The sequence below is a fragment of the Oncorhynchus mykiss genome, chromosome 14 (assembly GCF_057628025.1).
Source record: "Oncorhynchus mykiss isolate SJ-2025 chromosome 14, ASM5762802v1, whole genome shotgun sequence".
NCBI classification, from domain to species: Eukaryota; Metazoa; Chordata; class Actinopteri; order Salmoniformes; family Salmonidae; genus Oncorhynchus; species Oncorhynchus mykiss.
Window position 1 is genome coordinate 14,033,446 of NC_143035.1, and position 17,404 is coordinate 14,050,849.

Here is a 17,404-nt window from a genome sequence, read left to right on the forward strand (position 1 = left end):
CAACACGGTTGCCCCTCAAGGGTGAGTGCTTAGTCCCCTGCTGTACTCCCACGACTGGGTGGCCATGCAAGACTCCAACACCATCATTAAGTTTGCAGACGACACAACGGTGGTAGGCCTGATCACCGACAACGATGAGACAGCCTATAGGGAGATCAGACACCTGTCAGTGTGGAGCGCTAAGTCTAGGTCCAAAAGGCTCCTGAACAGCTTCAACCCTCAAGCCATAAGACTGCTAAACAGTCAATCAAATGGCTATCCAGACTATTTGCATTGACCCCCTTTTTTTACGATGCTGCTACTGGCCATTTATTATCTATGCATAGTCTCTTACTACCTACATGTACATAATACCTCAATTACCTCGACTAACCTTTACAACCACACATTGACTTGGTACCGGTACCGCCTGTATACAACCTCATTACTGTTATTTTATTGTGTTACATTTTTAAAAACGTTAGTTTCTTTAATTTAGTATTTATTTTTCTTACTTACTTTTTAAAAACTCTGCATTGTTGGTTAAGGGATTGTAAGTAAGCATTTCATGTTAGTCTACATGCATGTGACAACATTTGATTTGATAAGCCTTGCCTTTTTGAGTTTTTCTTAAAAGAAAAATGCTCTCTTGATCTTCACTGTCAATGCAATGGTGTATGACAGTTTCCTTTTTAGATCTATTTTACACTGAACAAAAATATAAATGCATTTTCTAAGATTTTATTGAGTTACAGTTCATATAAGGAAATCAGTCAGTTGAAATACATTCATTAGGCCCTAATCTATGGATTTCACATGGCTGGGAATACAGATATGCATCTATTGGTCACAGATACCTAAAAAAAAAGGTTTGTTTTCTGAATCATGCCCCTGTCAGTATCTGATGGGACCACCAGCCCACCACATCTCCTTCTCATAGAGTTAATCAGGCTGTTTATTGTGGCCTGTGGAATGTTGTCCACTCCTCTTCAATGGCTGTGCGAAGTTGCTGGATATTGGCGGGAACTGGAACGCGCTGTCGTACACGTCGATCCAGAACATCCCAAACATGCTCAATGGGTGACGTGTCTGGTGAGTATGCAGGCCATGGAAGAAGTGGACATTTTCAGCTTCCAGGAAATGTGTACAGATCCTTGCGACATGGGGCCATGCATTATCATGCTGAAACATGAGGTGATGGCGGCGGATGAATGTCACAACAATGGGCCTCAGAATCTGATCAGGGTGTCTCTGTGCATTCAAATTACCATCGATAAAATGCAATTGTGTTCGTTGTCCATAGCTTATGCCTGCCCATAACATAACACCACCGGCACCACGGGGCACTCTGTTCACAACGTTGACATCAGCAAACTGCTTGCCCACACGATGCCATACACGCTGTCTGCTATCTGCCCGATACAGTTGAAAACGGGATTCATCCACGAAGAGCACACTTCTCCAGCATACCAGTGGCCATCGAAGGTGCAAATTTTCCCACTGCAGTCAGGTCAAGACCCTGGTGAGGACTATGAGCACACAGACAAACTTCTCTGAGACGGTTTCTGACAGTTTGTGCAGAAATTCTTCGGTTGTGCAAACCCACAGTTTCATCAGCTGTCCAGGTGACTGGTCTCAGATGATTCCGCAGGTGAAGAAGCCGGATGTGGATGTCCTGGGATGGGCTGGCGTAGTTACACGTGGTCTGCGGTTGTGAGGCCAGTTGGCCGTATTGACAAATTCTCTAAAATGATGTTGGTGGTTTATGGTAGAGAAATGAACATTCAATTCTCTGCCAACAGCTCTGGTGTACATTCCTGCACTCAGCAATTGCACGCTCCCTTAAAACTTGAGACATCTGTGGCATTGTGTTATGTGACAAAACTGCACATTTTAAAGTGACCTTTTATTGGCCCTGCAGATCCTGAGCCTGGGGGTGTCTGATGACGCCACTGGTAAACCTCCACACTCACTCACCTACTTAATCAATCAATCAATCAATTCACAATCAAGGCTGTTGTATCTTCTACAAGAGACATAATCACATTTGTACTGCTTTATTCTGACTATGGAATATTTAAAATATTAATTGATTAATACTGTCATTATTTCAGTGTGGCAGACAGAGCTGACAGTAGGTGGCGCTCTATGGTTCTTCAACCTGACGTTGTATGACTCCATTTGTCTCCCTGGGCGTCATCAACCTGTTCCACAGAGGTGAGGCCCTGGTCTAACACACCCTGGCTTGAGCAGCAGCTCCATTAGACACACAATAGGGAAACATTTTAGAGGAGAGCTTTGTTGTGCTTTCAGCTGTGTTAAACTCACAATGGATTTCAGGGGTGGAGTGTCATGTTTTAGTGTAACAAAACGTAGGCTAGAACAGAACATACTGTTAAAGATGATCTACTGTGATATGTTTGCAAAGGATAGAAATATGAATAGGGTTGCTAAAACATTTTTATATTTACATTTTAGCAGATGCTCACATCCAGAGCGACTTACAGGAGCAATTAGGGTTCAGTACCTTGCTCAAGGACAGACTTTTCAACTAGTCAGTTCATGGACTCAAATCAGCGACCTTTCAGTTACTGTCCCAACGCTCTTAACCGCTAGGCTACCTGGCGCCCTGGTTCAGATTTACTGTATGTGATTGACACATCTGTTTTGGATTTTAATTTGGTCATTCTGCATCCTTCACTGACCCATGAAAACACAGAATGTATTTCCCACTAGGAATGAGAACATTGAGACCTTATTGACCTTATTACGTCTGGTTTCTGTGTTGTCCAGTATTTTCTCTGCGGAGGAAAGAAGCATCCAGGTTCCAGAAGTATGTAACCAACTTTGTCAGAGGGATTTCTCTGGTGATGATGCCCATAGCTGCCACCGTGCCCTCAGTAAGTTTATGTGTGTGTGTGTGTTTGCATGCGTGCGTGCGTATAAGTTATCGTGTTTCGTGCCTGTTTGTGAGTCCATCCGTGCGTGTCCATATATCTGCATGTATGCACTTGCGAGTCTGCATGCTTGTCTGCACACGCAACCACAAACCAGAAACATTTTAGCCTTCAACAACATTTCATCACAAAAGCTATTAAACATGCCACATCACTTTCCCCTGTGGATTAACAGACAGCTAGCACATTTCCCTAGCCAGCCCTGTTAACACCCTACCACTAGCTCTGAAACAAAATACTTCAGCCACACCTCTGTCTCCCTAACTCCAGTTGCCTCTCTGTGCCTATCCATCCATCACATAAGGTATGGATGAGAGGAACACTTTATTTAGAAGCCCACATAAATGGTAGTAGCTGAAAACACACTGAGGATGTCTTCTCCCCGACTTTAGTGACAATTCCACCAAGTCCACAGACCCATGCACAGGACGCCTCTCGTATATGGAAGATGCCCACACACGCACGCACACACACGCACACACACACACACACACACACACGCTGTACATTTTTTTATAGTTCGACAGATGTTGCGACAGACAAACCCTGCTTGTCCCTGAATAGCCTTCTCTGTTTTTGAAAGCCCTCTCTCGCTCTTTCCCAGGTACACTGATTCATGCGACTTGTAATTTTGTTGTCTTCCTTTGGAGCAGCATGATCGTTACATAAGAAACCGATCTGCCAAAGAGAAACCCAAAACACTGGTCCACGTGAGAGTAGGCCCATGAAATCCTCCAAGGTAAACTGAAAAAATTGGAGGCTATTCCTGACCTTTGGTTTAGTTAGATCTATTCTAGTAGGGTGATGTTTCGTATGCTTTTTCAGATATGATTCTGAGGGGCTACCCATATGAACCTCGCTTCCAGTTGAATTTTATTTTATGTATGGAATTAAACCCTGCTTATTTGTCTATGCTGAATACCAAAGATTGACACACTATCCTTTTGGCCTCCTCATTCTTATCTAGTCTATAACTCTGTACTGGTTGACCTCCAGTTGGGTGGGACTGGGACACAATCTGCTCCTGCGCTCGCCTCGCTTCCGGAGGCTGTGCCGCATCCCCTCCACGTGCTCCAACTCAGACACGCCTTACAGAGATTTTGCTTCCTCCTTCGTTTCCAAATACATCAAGTCAAAACGGTTTTCCATCTCATAGTGGATAAAAGACTTTCAATCCTAAATCAACCCTAAAGCCCCTTCCCCAATTCAGCCAGTCAAGGTATTAATGATTAGCTGAATAATCACGTGTTAGCACTGGGTTGACACAAACGCCTGCACTGTACACCCTGTATCTCTCAAAGACAAGGGTTGGTGACCACTGAACTGAGATCTAGAGTGTACCACAATGGGTGATGGTCCATCAGAGAAAATCAGACATATCCAACACGTCCATATCTAACAAACCAAGTCAGTATCAAGATATCTATGTGACTGGTGTATACTGTAACATGTATGTGCATGCTTACTTTGAAAGGCAACCACTCCCTGTTCTACCCAGGGTAACTTGGTGCTGTGGTTAGGGAATGTAACTGGCAATGCAACTGGCAAACGATGTGCAAGAAATGTATTTAAGATGACCACCATAGTCATGGATGATCAGTGGATGCTACAGTGCCTTGCGAAAGTATTCGGCCCCCTTGAACTTTGCGACCTTTTGCCACATTTCAGGCTTCAAACATAAAGATATAAAACTGTATTTTTTTGTGAAGAATCAACAACAAGTGGGACACAATCATGAAGTGGAACGACATTTATTGGATATTTCAAACTTTTTTAACAAATCAAAAACTGAAAAATTAGGCGTGCAAAATTATTCAGCCCCCTTAAGTTAATACTTTGTAGCGCCACCTTTTGCTGCGATTACAGCTGTAAGTCGCTTGGGGTATGTCTCTATCAGTTTTGCACATCGAGAGACTGACATTTTTTCCCATTCCTCCTTGCAAAACAGCTCGAGCTCAGTGAGGTTGGATGGAGAGCATTTGTGAACAGCAGTTTTCAGTTCTTTCCACAGATTCTCGATTGGATTCAGGTCTGGACTTTGACTTGGCCATTCTAACACCTGGATATGTTTATTTTTGAACCATTCCATTGTAGATTTTGCTTTATGTTTTGGATCATTGTCTTGTTGGAAGACAAATCTCCGTCCCAGTCTCAGGTCTTTTGCAGACTCCATCAGGTTTTCTTCCAGAATGGTCCTGTATTTGGCTCCATCCATCTTCCCATCAATTTTAACCATCTTCCCTGTCCCTGCTGAAGAAAAGCAGGCCCAAACCATGATGCTGCCACCACCATGTTTGACAGTGGGGATGGTGTGTTCAGCTGTGTTGCTTTTACGCCAAACATAACGTTTTGCATTGTTGCCAAAAAGTTCAATTTTGGTTTCATCTGACCAGAGCACCTTCTTCCACATGTTTGGTGTGTCTCCCAGGTGGCTTGTGGCAAACTTTAAACAACACTTTTTATGGATATCTTTAAGAAATGGCTTTCTTCTTGCCACTCTTCCATAAAGGCCAGATTTGTGCAATATACGACTGATTGTTGTCCTATGGACAGAGTCTCCCACCTCAGCTGTAGATCTCTGCAGTTCATCCAGAGTGATCATGGGCCTCTTGGCTGCATCTCGGATCAGTCTTCTCCTTGTATGAGCTGAAAGTTTAGAGGGACGGCCAGGTCTTGGTAGATTTGCAGTGGTCTGATACTCCTTCCATTTCAATATTATCGCTTGCACAGTGCTCCTTGGGATGTTTAAAGCTTGGGAAATCTTTTTGTATCCAAATCCGGCTTTAAACTTCTTCACAACAGTATCTCGGACCTGCCTGGTGTGTTCCTTGTTCTTCATGATTCTTTCTGCGCTTTTAACGGACCTCTGAGACTATCACAGTGCAGGTGCATTTATACGGAGACTTGATTACACACAGGTGGATTGTATTTATCATCATTAGTCATTTAGGTCAACATTGGATCATTCAGAGATCCTCACTGAACTTCTGGAGAGAGTTTGCTGCACTGAAAGTAAAGGGGCTGAATAATTTTGCACGCCCAATTTTTCAGTTTTTGATTTGTTAAAAAAGTTTGAAATATCCAATAAATGTCGTTCCACTTCATGATTGTGTCCCACTTGTTGTTGATTCTTCACAAAAAAATACAGTTTTATATCTTTATGTTTGAAGCCTGAAATGTGGCAAAAGGTCGCAAAGTTCAAGGGGACCGAATACTTTCGCAAGGCACTGTAGATTTGTACTTTGAACATCCAGTGTAAATTGCACAAAATGCTTATTTATTGAATGTGAATCTCATTATGTCATCCATAAATCGTTGATTATATCAGATGTGTTCAAAAAGTTGAAGTAATTGGGTTGAAGTTACTTCAGTAAAATAAAACATTATTTTGTATTAACTGTGGTGTTTTTGGTTCATTGCAAAGTCAATTTAAAATGGGGATTTAGACAAACTTTTATGGAGACATGGAAGTCAAAGGAGGGGATTTTGGGGGCGGGGTTGAGCTTCAACAAAATCGCTAATAAGAACTGTACAGTGCTTTATACCGTATGAGACAGCCATGGCAATACAGAATCACCACTATAAACTCAACATCAACATGTTGGTGCTTTTCGCCGTGGCGGTATCGTTGTCACTTGCGTCCGCATCTGCGGACCGTGTGCCGCGCACCTGTGGCACGTGTGAACCCAGCCTGTGCGATCCTCTACCAAAGGAGGGCTGCAAGTCTGGCACAATTTTTGACTCCTGCGGTTGTTGTTCAGTTTGCGCGTATGGAGCCGGGGAACCATGTGGGGGGCGCGGAGCCACAGCCAAGCGTTGCGCCTCTGGACTGGAGTGCATAAAGAGCGAAAAGGACAGAAAGACAAAAATCGGCGTTTGCGCCTGCAAAACCAACTACGAAGTGTGTGGCTCCGATGGGGTGACTTATAAAACTGGTTGCGACTTGAAAGTTGCCAGCCTGAAAGCGGTGAACGAGGAGAAGCCTGAAATCAAGATCTTGAATAAAGGAAAATGCTCAACAGGTGAGAATGGGGGGGACGGCAGATAACGGTCCACTTATTATATAGAGCGCAGTAGTAGTTTAGTGGACATTGAACTCTGTATATTTTGGAAAAACTGTTTTGATTTGGTGTATCACGCTACAATAATTCTCATCCATATCAAATACATTCTGACCTGATAGCCAATAGTTCACCAAGGGGCCTAGACATGGCATTTTGGTGTTACATGTTGGTGTCACTTTCATCTTGACTAATCTTTCCCCTCAATCAGTAAGAGGTATTATGTTTATTTTTAAGTGTGATATGCTTGCTATACACTTTCTGGCATAATCAATAACCATTTACACAATGCAAATAATGTTAATATATTAATCCGATGAATTCATATATTAAACTGATTCTAAATGGTCTTGATTAGACTACTGTCTAGTTACAGGATAGAAGAACTGAGAACTATGGACGATCTGTGGCACTGTCCACTGGGTGTGGACAAGGTTTACATCATCCTCTATCTCTATAAACCTTCGAAAACAACCAGATCTAATGCCAGCCACTGAACAAGCTGAAAGCCGTTGTCTCCACTCTGGGGTGGCACTCTCTATAGAACATATAGCCCTGAACAGACATGTCTGAGATTTTAAATGTTATAAAGGAGGATGACTGTCGATCAAACAGCAGCGTCTCGCCTACAAACACACAGACAGGCCCTGTTGGTTTAAAGCAAAGCCAGCAGTGTCTAGTTCACTGAACCTTCACATGATTCATTATAACTGCATGGCGGCTCTGGATTAGGCAGACGAAAAGGTTCAGGACGTGGAAAAAGAATGGGGAAAACCTGGCTAGCTGCCAGAAAAAGTCGCGCCACACGAAAGACCCCACACTCTTGCTAATTTGCCCATATACAACAGGGCGAGGTCAGACCACCACTTAAGCTGCACCCTTTAGGCTCTCAGACAGGTCAAGGTGAATGTAACGTTAGGTTCAAATTCAAGGCCAACATTCCTCTCTCCACTCCAAGTTGTTATTGTTTTCTGCGGGTTAGTTGACTAGGCCTAGGGCTGTGGTTTCAGGGGAGGATTTTGTTGACCTTACTTAACTGGTGACAGTAAATTTCACCGGAACTCAAAACAACAGGGGCCTCTAGCTACAGTTGAAGTTGGAAGTTTACATACACTTAGGATGGAGTCATTCAAACTTGTTTTTCAACCACTCCACAAATTTCTTGTTAACAAACTATAGTTTTGGAAAGTCAGTTAGGACATCTACTTTGTGCAGGACACAAGTACATTTTCCAACAATTCTTTACAGACAGATTATTTCACGTATAATTCACTGTATCACAATTCCAGTGGGTCAGAAGTTTACATACACTAAGTTGACTGTGCCTTTAAACAGCTTGGAAAATTCCAGAAAATTATGTCCTGGCTTTAGAAGCTTTTGATAGGATAATTGACATCATTTGAGTCAATTGGGGATGTACCTGTGGATGTATTTCAAGGCCTACCTTCAAACTCAGTGCCTCTATGCTTGACATCATGGGAAAATCAAAAGAAATCAACAAGTCTGGTTCATCCTTGGGAGCAATTTCCAAATGCATGGAGGTACCACGTTCATCTGTACAAACAATAGTACGCAAGTATAAACACCATGGGACCACGCAGCCGTCATACCGCTCAGGAAGGAGACGCATTCTGTCTCCTAGAGAGGAACGTACTTTGGTGCGAAAAGTGCAAATCAATCCCAGAACAACAGCAATGTGAAGATGCTGGGGGAAACAGGTACAAAAGTATCCATATCCACAGTAAAATGAGTCCTATATCGACATAACCTGAAAGGCCGCTCAGCAAGGAAGAAGCCAGTGCTCCAAAATCGCCATAAAAATGCCAGACTACGGTTTGCAACTGCACATGGGGACAAAGATTGTACTTTTTGGAGAAACGTCCTCTGGTCTGATGAAACAAAAATAGAACTGTTTGGCCATAATGACCATCGGTATGTTTGGAGGAAAATGGGGGAGGCTTGCAAGGCGAAGAACTTCATCCCAACCATGAAGCATGGGGGTGGCAGCATCATGTTGTGGGGGTGTTTTTGCTGCAGGAGGGACTGGTGCACTTCACAAAATAGATGGCATCATGAGGTGGGGGAATTATGTGGATATATTGAAGCAACATCTCAAGACATCAGTCATGAAGTTAAAGCTTGGTCGCAAATGGGTCTTCCAAATGGACAATGACCCCATGCATACTTCCAAAGTTGTGGCAAAATGGCTTAAGGACAACAAAGTCAAGGTATTGGAGTGGCCATCACGAAGCCCTGACCTCAAACCTATAGAACATTTGTGGGCAGAACTGAAAAAGCATGTGCGAGCAAGGAGGCCTACAAACCTGACTCAGTTACACCAGCTCTGTCAGGAGGAATGGGCCAAACTTCACCCAACTTATTTTGGGAAGCTTGTGGAAGGCTACCCGAAACATTTGACCCAAGTTAAACTATTAAAAGGCAATGCTACCAAATACTAATTGAGTGTATGTAAACTTCTGACCCACTGGGAATAAAAGCTGAAATAAATCATTCTCTCTACTATTATTCTGACATTTCACATTCTTAAAATAAAGTGGTGATCCTAACTGACCAAAGACAGGGAATTTTTATGAGGATTAAATCTCAGGAATTGTGAAAAACTGAATTTAAATGTATTGGGTAAAGGTGTATGTAAACTCCTGACTTTAACTGTATATGAGTCAGTGCTTATTTATGATCCTAATTATCATATCCATTCCTTGGGTTGGAGTATAGAGCATTGAAAAGACAACATAGTCAATCTTCCATAGGTCAGCTGTTTCATCATAACATTGTTCTAAAGCAGCCCTTACTTTGCAACCCTTGTCATTCAAAGCCTATTCATCATAACTAAAATAACATTCCAGTAAAGCTACATTTCTGTCTACACTTGTGGATCGCATGTAAAGTATTACGTGCCAGAAGTGTGACGTGATGTAATTGCACAAATTATTTTCTTGACCCATAGAAATGACAGATCATTCTGTTTGAGCTAAATAGATTACCAGTTTTGTTTTTCAGAATTAATAATAGAGTTTTAATTAGTGCAAGTCCGCAAAAAGCCTGTCCCAATGTTTCAAAGGCAATTACAGTAATGTCCAGGTTCACATTGAGAAACCAAACAGAGGTCATGTTCAACTAATTCTTACTGGCATGAGAAAATCGAAGGGAGAAAGTATGCTTAATATTTCACCAAATTCCTAACTAACAGAATGAACTCCAAACTCCTTGATGTGTTCCATGTTATATCAGCTTCACCACTTACTTTAAGATTCACATTAATTATTTTCTGAACGGCTAAAAGGACTGGAGCCGCTATCTGTTCATTTGTAACACGCTCACTCATTTCCATCCTGTACCAGCTTGTCCCAGGGGATAACACCAGAGCTCTCTCTGAGTCCGCCCAAGGTAAAAATACATGTTACAGGTTGATGTGAAGGAGATATTAAATCCACTCGATTGTCTCACCTTTTTTTCCTTTCTTCTTCTCCTCCTCCTCTATAGCACCTGTCATTGTGACAGCCCCTGGTGAGGTCTACAATGTCACAGGCTCCCAGGTCTACCTGAGCTGCGAGGCCATTGGAATCCCCACCCCTGTGATCACCTGGAAGAAGGTACCAGAAGGTCCAACGGTGAGGTCAATAGGACATGTTCAATTGAAATTTGAATCAACACTTTTCTAGGTTATGGTACAAAAGAAAAGACAATCGCCCCATGCTTTGAGAAAACATTTCTACATGGGTATCAGAATCACTCCCATGTATAGTTTAGTATGACGGTCCAAATAACTGTACATATGGTAGGTTGTTAATTCATTTTCCTATGTCTAGATATTCATACATCCCCTCCAACTGAATGTTGATTTGGGCTCTATAGTTGAGGACAATGGATGAAAGAGATATGACCATGGAGGATATGAAGCGCGTGATAGTTTACACTGAAACAATAGCACAGGACATAAGGGGTTAATATGAAAACAGATATAATCATGATGGAAATCTGGAAGTTTTGGTGGTAAACAAAAAAGTCTTCCTGCACTGAAAGAGAGAGTGTGGGTTTGAATTGATACATTTAAACATTGTAAGCGTGGTTTAATTGATTCGATTAACACAAACGCCCACTCTCAACAGAATGTAGCTTTGTTCGAATGGAGCCCATAGATTAGAGATTTGCCTTGACCTGTTAAATCTGACCTATTTAGCAATCAATGCCTATGTAACTGGTGTTAGGGGTTTTCCTTTAAATAGCCAGTCACACACCTTAAATAGCAGAACTTGAGGAATTAAGGGTGAGCTTAGCAACCACATTCCTCTTTCTCTTGTAGTGGAGGGGCCCCATTATGTTTTAATTACAGTAGGTAGTGGGCCTGTCATGGTCCTAATCAAATCAAATCACATTTTATTTGTCACATGCTTCATAAACAACCGGTGTAGACTATCAGTGAAATGCTTAATTTCGGGCCCTTCCCAACAATGCAGAGAGAGAGAAAATGAGAAATAGTAGAACAATTTAAAAATTATATCAAAAGGATTAAATAGAAAAAAGCTCAGTTGCCGGAGAGGAAGGAAACCACAGGGATTTCACTATGAGGCCAATGGTGACAATAAAACAATTACAGAGTTTAATGGCTGTGATAGGAGAAAACTCAGGATGGATCAACAGCATTGTAGTTACTCCACAATACTAACATAATTGACAGAGTGAAAAGGAGGAAGCCTGTACAGAATACAAATCTCCAAAATATGCATCCTGTTTGCAAAAATACACTAAAGTAATACTGCAAAATGTGGCAAAGCAATTAAATGTTTGTCCCGAATACAAAGTGTTATGTTTGGGGCAAATCCAATACAACACATTACTGAGTACCGCTCTCCATATTTTCAAGCATAGTCGTGGCAGCATCATGTTATGGGTATGCTTGTAATTGTTATGGACTGGGGAGTTTTAAAGGATAAAAATTAAACAGAATGGAGCTAAGCACAGGCAAAACCCTCGAGGAAAACCTGGTTCACTGGTAGATTAATTTACTTTTCAGCAGGAAATTACCTAAAAGAAGCCAAATCTATACTTGCTTCCCAAGAAGACAGTGAATGTTTCTGAATTACAATTTTGACTTAAATTTACTAGAACATCTATGGCAAGAACTTAAAATGGTTGTCTAGCAATGATAAATAACCAATTTGACAGAGCTTGAAGAATTTAGAAAATAATAAAATGAGCAAATGTTGTACAATCCAAGGGTGGAAAGCTCTGAGAGACTTACCCAGAAAGACTCACAGCTGTAATCGCTGCCAAAGGTGCTTCTACAAAGTTTTGACTCAGGGGTGTGTAATTTTGATATTTCTGCATTTCATTTTTAATAAATTTGCAAAAATGTCTAAAAACGTGTTTTCACTTTGTCATTATGGAGCATTCTGTGTAGATGGGTGAGAAGTTGAAAAAAATCCCCAGAGGGGCCCCCATGTTGAGGGTCAGCATGGCAGATATGTTGTTGTCTACCCTCACCACCTGGGGTTGGCCCATCAGGAAGTCCAGGATCCAGTTGCAGAGGGAGGTGTTTAATCCCAGGGTCTTTAGCTTAGTGATTGGACGGGACTATGGTGTTGAACGCTGAGCTGTTAGAGTGAAGGTGATGAATATGCCCGGGTTAGGTCCTATCTACTGTAGAGGACTAGAGCCTGGAGAAAGTAATGTCCGGGCCTCCTGAAGAACAGTTTTCAGCTTGCCTCAAATTCCCCTCTCCCTCCCTATCTGAGGGGATTGAGGGAGGAAAAGAATGGGAAAGGGGAGAGAGGGAGATAAAATTGAGGGGGAAGAGTAGGAGACGGAGACAGAACTGATGAGTGAGATAAGTGAGAGACGGGGCGAGAGAGTGAAGGAGAGAGAAAGGCCAAAATATGTTACAACATTTACATTTGACTAATTTAGCAGGTGCGCTCTTATCCAGAGTGCATACCTTTTCATACTGACCCCCCGTGGGAATCAAACCCACAACCACCCTGGCATTTCTCTCTGGAATTAAGTGACCTTCAACGTCTTCGACACACCAAAACAGGCCAAACTCACCTCCAGCTGGTTCTCACACTTCGTCTCTTTGAGGGGAGAGAGAGGAAAAACATGTCAGTGAGCTCGATAAAATACAACTGAAGATGGATGGTTTGGATCCAACAGAACATGTGTTAGTTACATCCATCTTTCCATACCAAGACTTTCTTGTGGCCCACTGATTTCCCAGATGAGCCTTTGCTTATGTCATGTGTTTTTATAGCTGTAGATGTCAGTGTCTGAGCTTAGGTCATACAAAGAGAATGTGATTTTAGATGACTTGAAATAACATTGGGCAATTTATTGAAACCTACTATAACCTGATTAAGTTGGTTGCCTCGAAGTGTAGTAGCTGAAGCGTCAAATGTTTCACAGCTGCACGCACACTGTGTGCTTTTAATGAGTTGATTTGATTAGTAAGTTATTACGTTAACGGTGGTTTTCCCAGGTCACCAGCGGAAAACAGAGAATGGAGCTGCTTCCAGGAGACAGAGACAACCTAGCCATTCAGACCCGTGGAGGACCTGAGAAACATGAGGTCACCGGCTGGGTCCTGGTGAGTCCAACCAGCCCACACACACATAAACATACAGATATGCACACTACTTGAAATATTTTTGCTGTCATACTGACTTGTGGATCTTCCCCCACAGACACAAATCAGTCAAATACCTCAAAGACCACACACAGAGTTAATAAAGGGAAAATTAAAGCATAGGGTGGAAGAGTTACTATGTATTAGATAGCTGACATTCCATTATTTATGCAATTTATTTATAATTATAAACCAGGTATTTCGAGCCCTGAATGCTGATTGGCTTAAAGCAGTGGTATACCACGGGTATGAGATTTTTTTTTTTTACTGTTCAAATTACGTTGCTAATCAGTTTATAATATCAATAAGGCACCTCGGGGGTTTGTGGTATATGGCTGATATACCACGGCTAAGCGGTGTATCCAGGCACTCCGCGTTGCATCATGCTTAAGAACAGCCCTTAGCCGTAGTATATTTGCCATATACCACACCCCCTCATGTCATATTGCTTAAATATTACCCGAGGCATATTCCAAAGTTGTCCATCAACGCTCCTCATTGACTTGTTCTGTTCAGAGCCTCTACATAACAGAGAGCTGAATAGAAATTAAACTCCTTCTTCAATGTCTCAGTAAAGGAACAGAAAACATTGGTGGGCCCTGTTCAGTGGTTAGACCTATATCTATCTCTTCTTCCGTCTCTTTTCACTCTCGCTATTCTGCTCTCCTGCTGTCAAACATCAAATTCTCTCAATTTCTTGATCTCATTTCAGAGTATTTATCTTCCACAATGATTCGTTGCCATGTTTTCTTAATTTGCCATCTTCCACTGTAGATGTTTGTAGTTGTGAGAAGTAAACATCTAAACATCTACACAGGTGCAAGCCGGCACTGGACAGCAGTTATACAACTGCAAACAATCCTGAACACTTGAAATGGCGCCCATGCTCTGTCGAAATGAGCAGAGTTTGGCTGGAAGGGAGAATTTGAGGCTGTGTTTGTGTCCCCTTGCAGCTGCTTGTTTACTGCAGACCACATCATGTGTTCTGCTAAAAATCACATTGAGGTTCAATAACCACCGTCGCCATGCTTTTCAGATCTCGCCGCTCACCAAGGAAGAGGCGGGTTCGTACGAGTGTCACGCTGTCAACGCCAAGGGAGAGGCCTCAGCGGTGGGCACCATTCACGTGGTGGAGTCCATCGATGACATCCCTGTCAAGAAGGGTACTGAAGCACCCCTGTTCTATTGCACTCCTATTGCACACGCATTTCTACTTTGTTTCATGTTAAATCTAGACCCACACAACATGGCACCAAAGGGCATGTCTACCCTTTATACATTGATTTTGTCTCTTCAGGTTTGCATGATGCTGTGTCTGTACATGTGCGTCCTTGTATGAGTACATTTTGTGTGTGTGTGTCTGTGCATGTATGCGTACATTCAATGTGTGTGTGACTTCTAGCCCGTGGTGACCATCCCGTCCTGACATGTTTAGGAGTGCCTGCTTTGCTTTTGGCTCGGCCCACGTCACTTGGCTCTCGACAGGGCTAGATGGTTGCCTCGACAAGGCAGCACGTGTCACTGGGGTTGACACATGCAATTTGACCTGCCTTTAAAGCTTTGCTCCATGGGAAAGAACCTGGATGTTTGAGTGAAAAACCCATCACAATAACAAGGTTAGCTCTACCTTTAGGTGATCTCCCATCCCTGGTGGTCTGTGATGATGGATACTATTAAAAACAACAAACCCTTTCCAAGGCACACTCTCCATCGTGCAAGATCCTATCTAAGCACTTCTCCTTCATTTCCAGTGATCTAAAAAGGAAGCAGGGCTAGATAGGTGACACAATCTGATGAAAACCAATCCAAGTATTCAGGTCTTCCCCAACTTTAGTCATCATTTGTATGTTTGTTTTTTTGCACCTTGGGTCTGAGAAAGCGCTTTTAACAATTAAATTAAGTATTATTATTTATTATAAACAGGACCAGTTAAGGACCCAGACCCTAGACATTCACTTACCTCTTTGATAAATGAACTTGTCTGTGTCTCTTCCAGTGACCAAGGATGATGAGCTGTAAGGCATCTCAGCACAGTAGGGACTCAGTGGCGGCTCCTACAGGATCACGAGAGGAGGGAGCAGCCCCAAGCCCCCCCATCCCCAACTATCCCACCGCTGACACAAGTAGACCTGTACACTGACTGAGAAATAGGGCATCAATCGTATTTATACTTGATTTGTTATTTGGTAACAATTCATAGTTTTCATTGTGATACTCAGTATACTGTGTATGCACAAGCATCAACGCTGCATCTCACAACATTGAAAGTTACCATCATGGACATCCACAAGACACATCGAGGCCTCACACACATTTTTCTTGTCAGTGGCATCACACACAAGTCATTCGTTAAAATGTGCAAGTTACTGCCAAAATAATTTAAACACTAGAGTAAATGAGGTATACAAAGTATATTGTAAGCAGGTATTATTCCTGGCTTAATTAAGCAAATATTACATCCCATCATGCTTAGGGTCATGTATAAAAATGCTGGGCATTCCATTATTTTGGCTACCATGACTATAGGATGACAATGCCTGCATCCACAGGGCAAGAGTGGTCACAATGGTTTGATGAGCCTGAAAACCATATGCATGGCTGTCTCAGTCACCAGATTTCAACCCAATTGAACACGGGGGGATTCTGGAGTGGCGCCTGAGACAGCATTTTCCACCACCATCAGCAAAACACCAAATTATGGAATTTCTCATGGAAGAATGGTGTTGCATCACTCCAATAGAGTTCCAGACACTTGTAGAATCGATGCCAAGGTGCATTGAAGCTGTTCTGGCTCGTGGTGGCCCTACACTACTAAAACACTTTATGTTGGTGTTTCCTTTATTTTGGCAGTTTCCTGTATGTGCGCACACACATGCATGCTCAACCAAACTCAGCAGTATTTCACATCTGCCTTACTCTTCCACCATCTCTTCCTTTGATGTAGTTTTCTATGTTTTTGTGAATTTATTTACTCTAAAGAATTTTACCCTGGGTACCTCAAAAATATTACATTTCAAGGCAATCATGGTTGGCCAAGGCAGAAATATACTGACATGCAGGCTAAAAATAACTAAAATCACAACTTGAAAAACGAATGAATATGAATAAATCATTACATTCGAGATTCCACTTTTTATTGATAATGTACACTATTTTTCTTTGACCTCCTGAAAAGTACACAAATCATTCTTTCCCTTGACATGGTACTTGATAAGCCATAAAGCCATGCCTTTGCAAAAGCCATTGTGTGGAGTGAGCGATCTGGAATGACAGGCAGGCTTAACCAGACACAAGGCTTTCTCTAGCATTCATATAACCCCAGGGCTCATATACCACGGGTTGAGCTAACAAACCACACAGCGGCGGATGTCTGGGGATGTACTGTAGGGTATTTTGAGGAAACGACAAGTTTGAAATGGCGTAGAAGAAAATTAGGATTTATGTTGGAATGCAGAGATCCACTTTCGGTGCTATTGCTAATAGTCTGCGACTCCAATGAAGGGGCCAGTGGACATTGCTTTTACCAAAATGTTGCTAGTTTTTCAGCTTAAGGATGTATTTGATGTATTCACTTTGGTGTATGGTTTACTAACACTGATGTTACTACCATGGGACACTTGCTGACACATTACTAATAAATACAAAATGGACTACAAGTTGTGGCTATTTCGATGTTATATGATCAAGACGTCTGCACAGAAGTGTAACACTATGAAATAAATATATATATATATATATATATATATATATATATATATATATATATA

The 17,404-nt window shown here is 42.1% G+C and overlaps 1 protein-coding gene across 1 annotated transcript; it reads left to right on the forward strand.

The window, feature by feature from the left end:
• The first annotated feature begins 6,384 nt into the window (after positions 1 to 6,384).
• Positions 6,385 to 17,293, forward strand: LOC110488857 (insulin-like growth factor-binding protein 7). Its single transcript, XM_021561287.3, has 5 exons — positions 6,385 to 6,958; positions 10,502 to 10,629; positions 13,491 to 13,598; positions 14,674 to 14,800; positions 15,634 to 17,293. The coding sequence occupies exons 1-5, from the start codon at positions 6,496 to 6,498 to the stop codon at positions 15,654 to 15,656; spliced, it is 849 nt and encodes a 282-aa protein (XP_021416962.1). The 5' UTR covers positions 6,385 to 6,495; the 3' UTR covers positions 15,657 to 17,293.
• Positions 17,294 to 17,404: the final 111 nt, after the last annotated feature.

Coding starts and splice junctions, on each gene's coding strand:
- LOC110488857 (XM_021561287.3), top strand. CDS start 6,496: ATGGCAATACAGAATCACCACTATAAACTCAACATCAACATGTTGGTG. Junction 10,630..13,490: donor AGGTACCAGAAGGTCCAACG/GTGAGGTCAATA, acceptor TGGTTTTCCCAG/GTCACCAGCGGAAAACAGAG. Junction 13,599..14,673: donor AGGTCACCGGCTGGGTCCTG/GTGAGTCCAACC, acceptor CATGCTTTTCAG/ATCTCGCCGCTCACCAAGGA.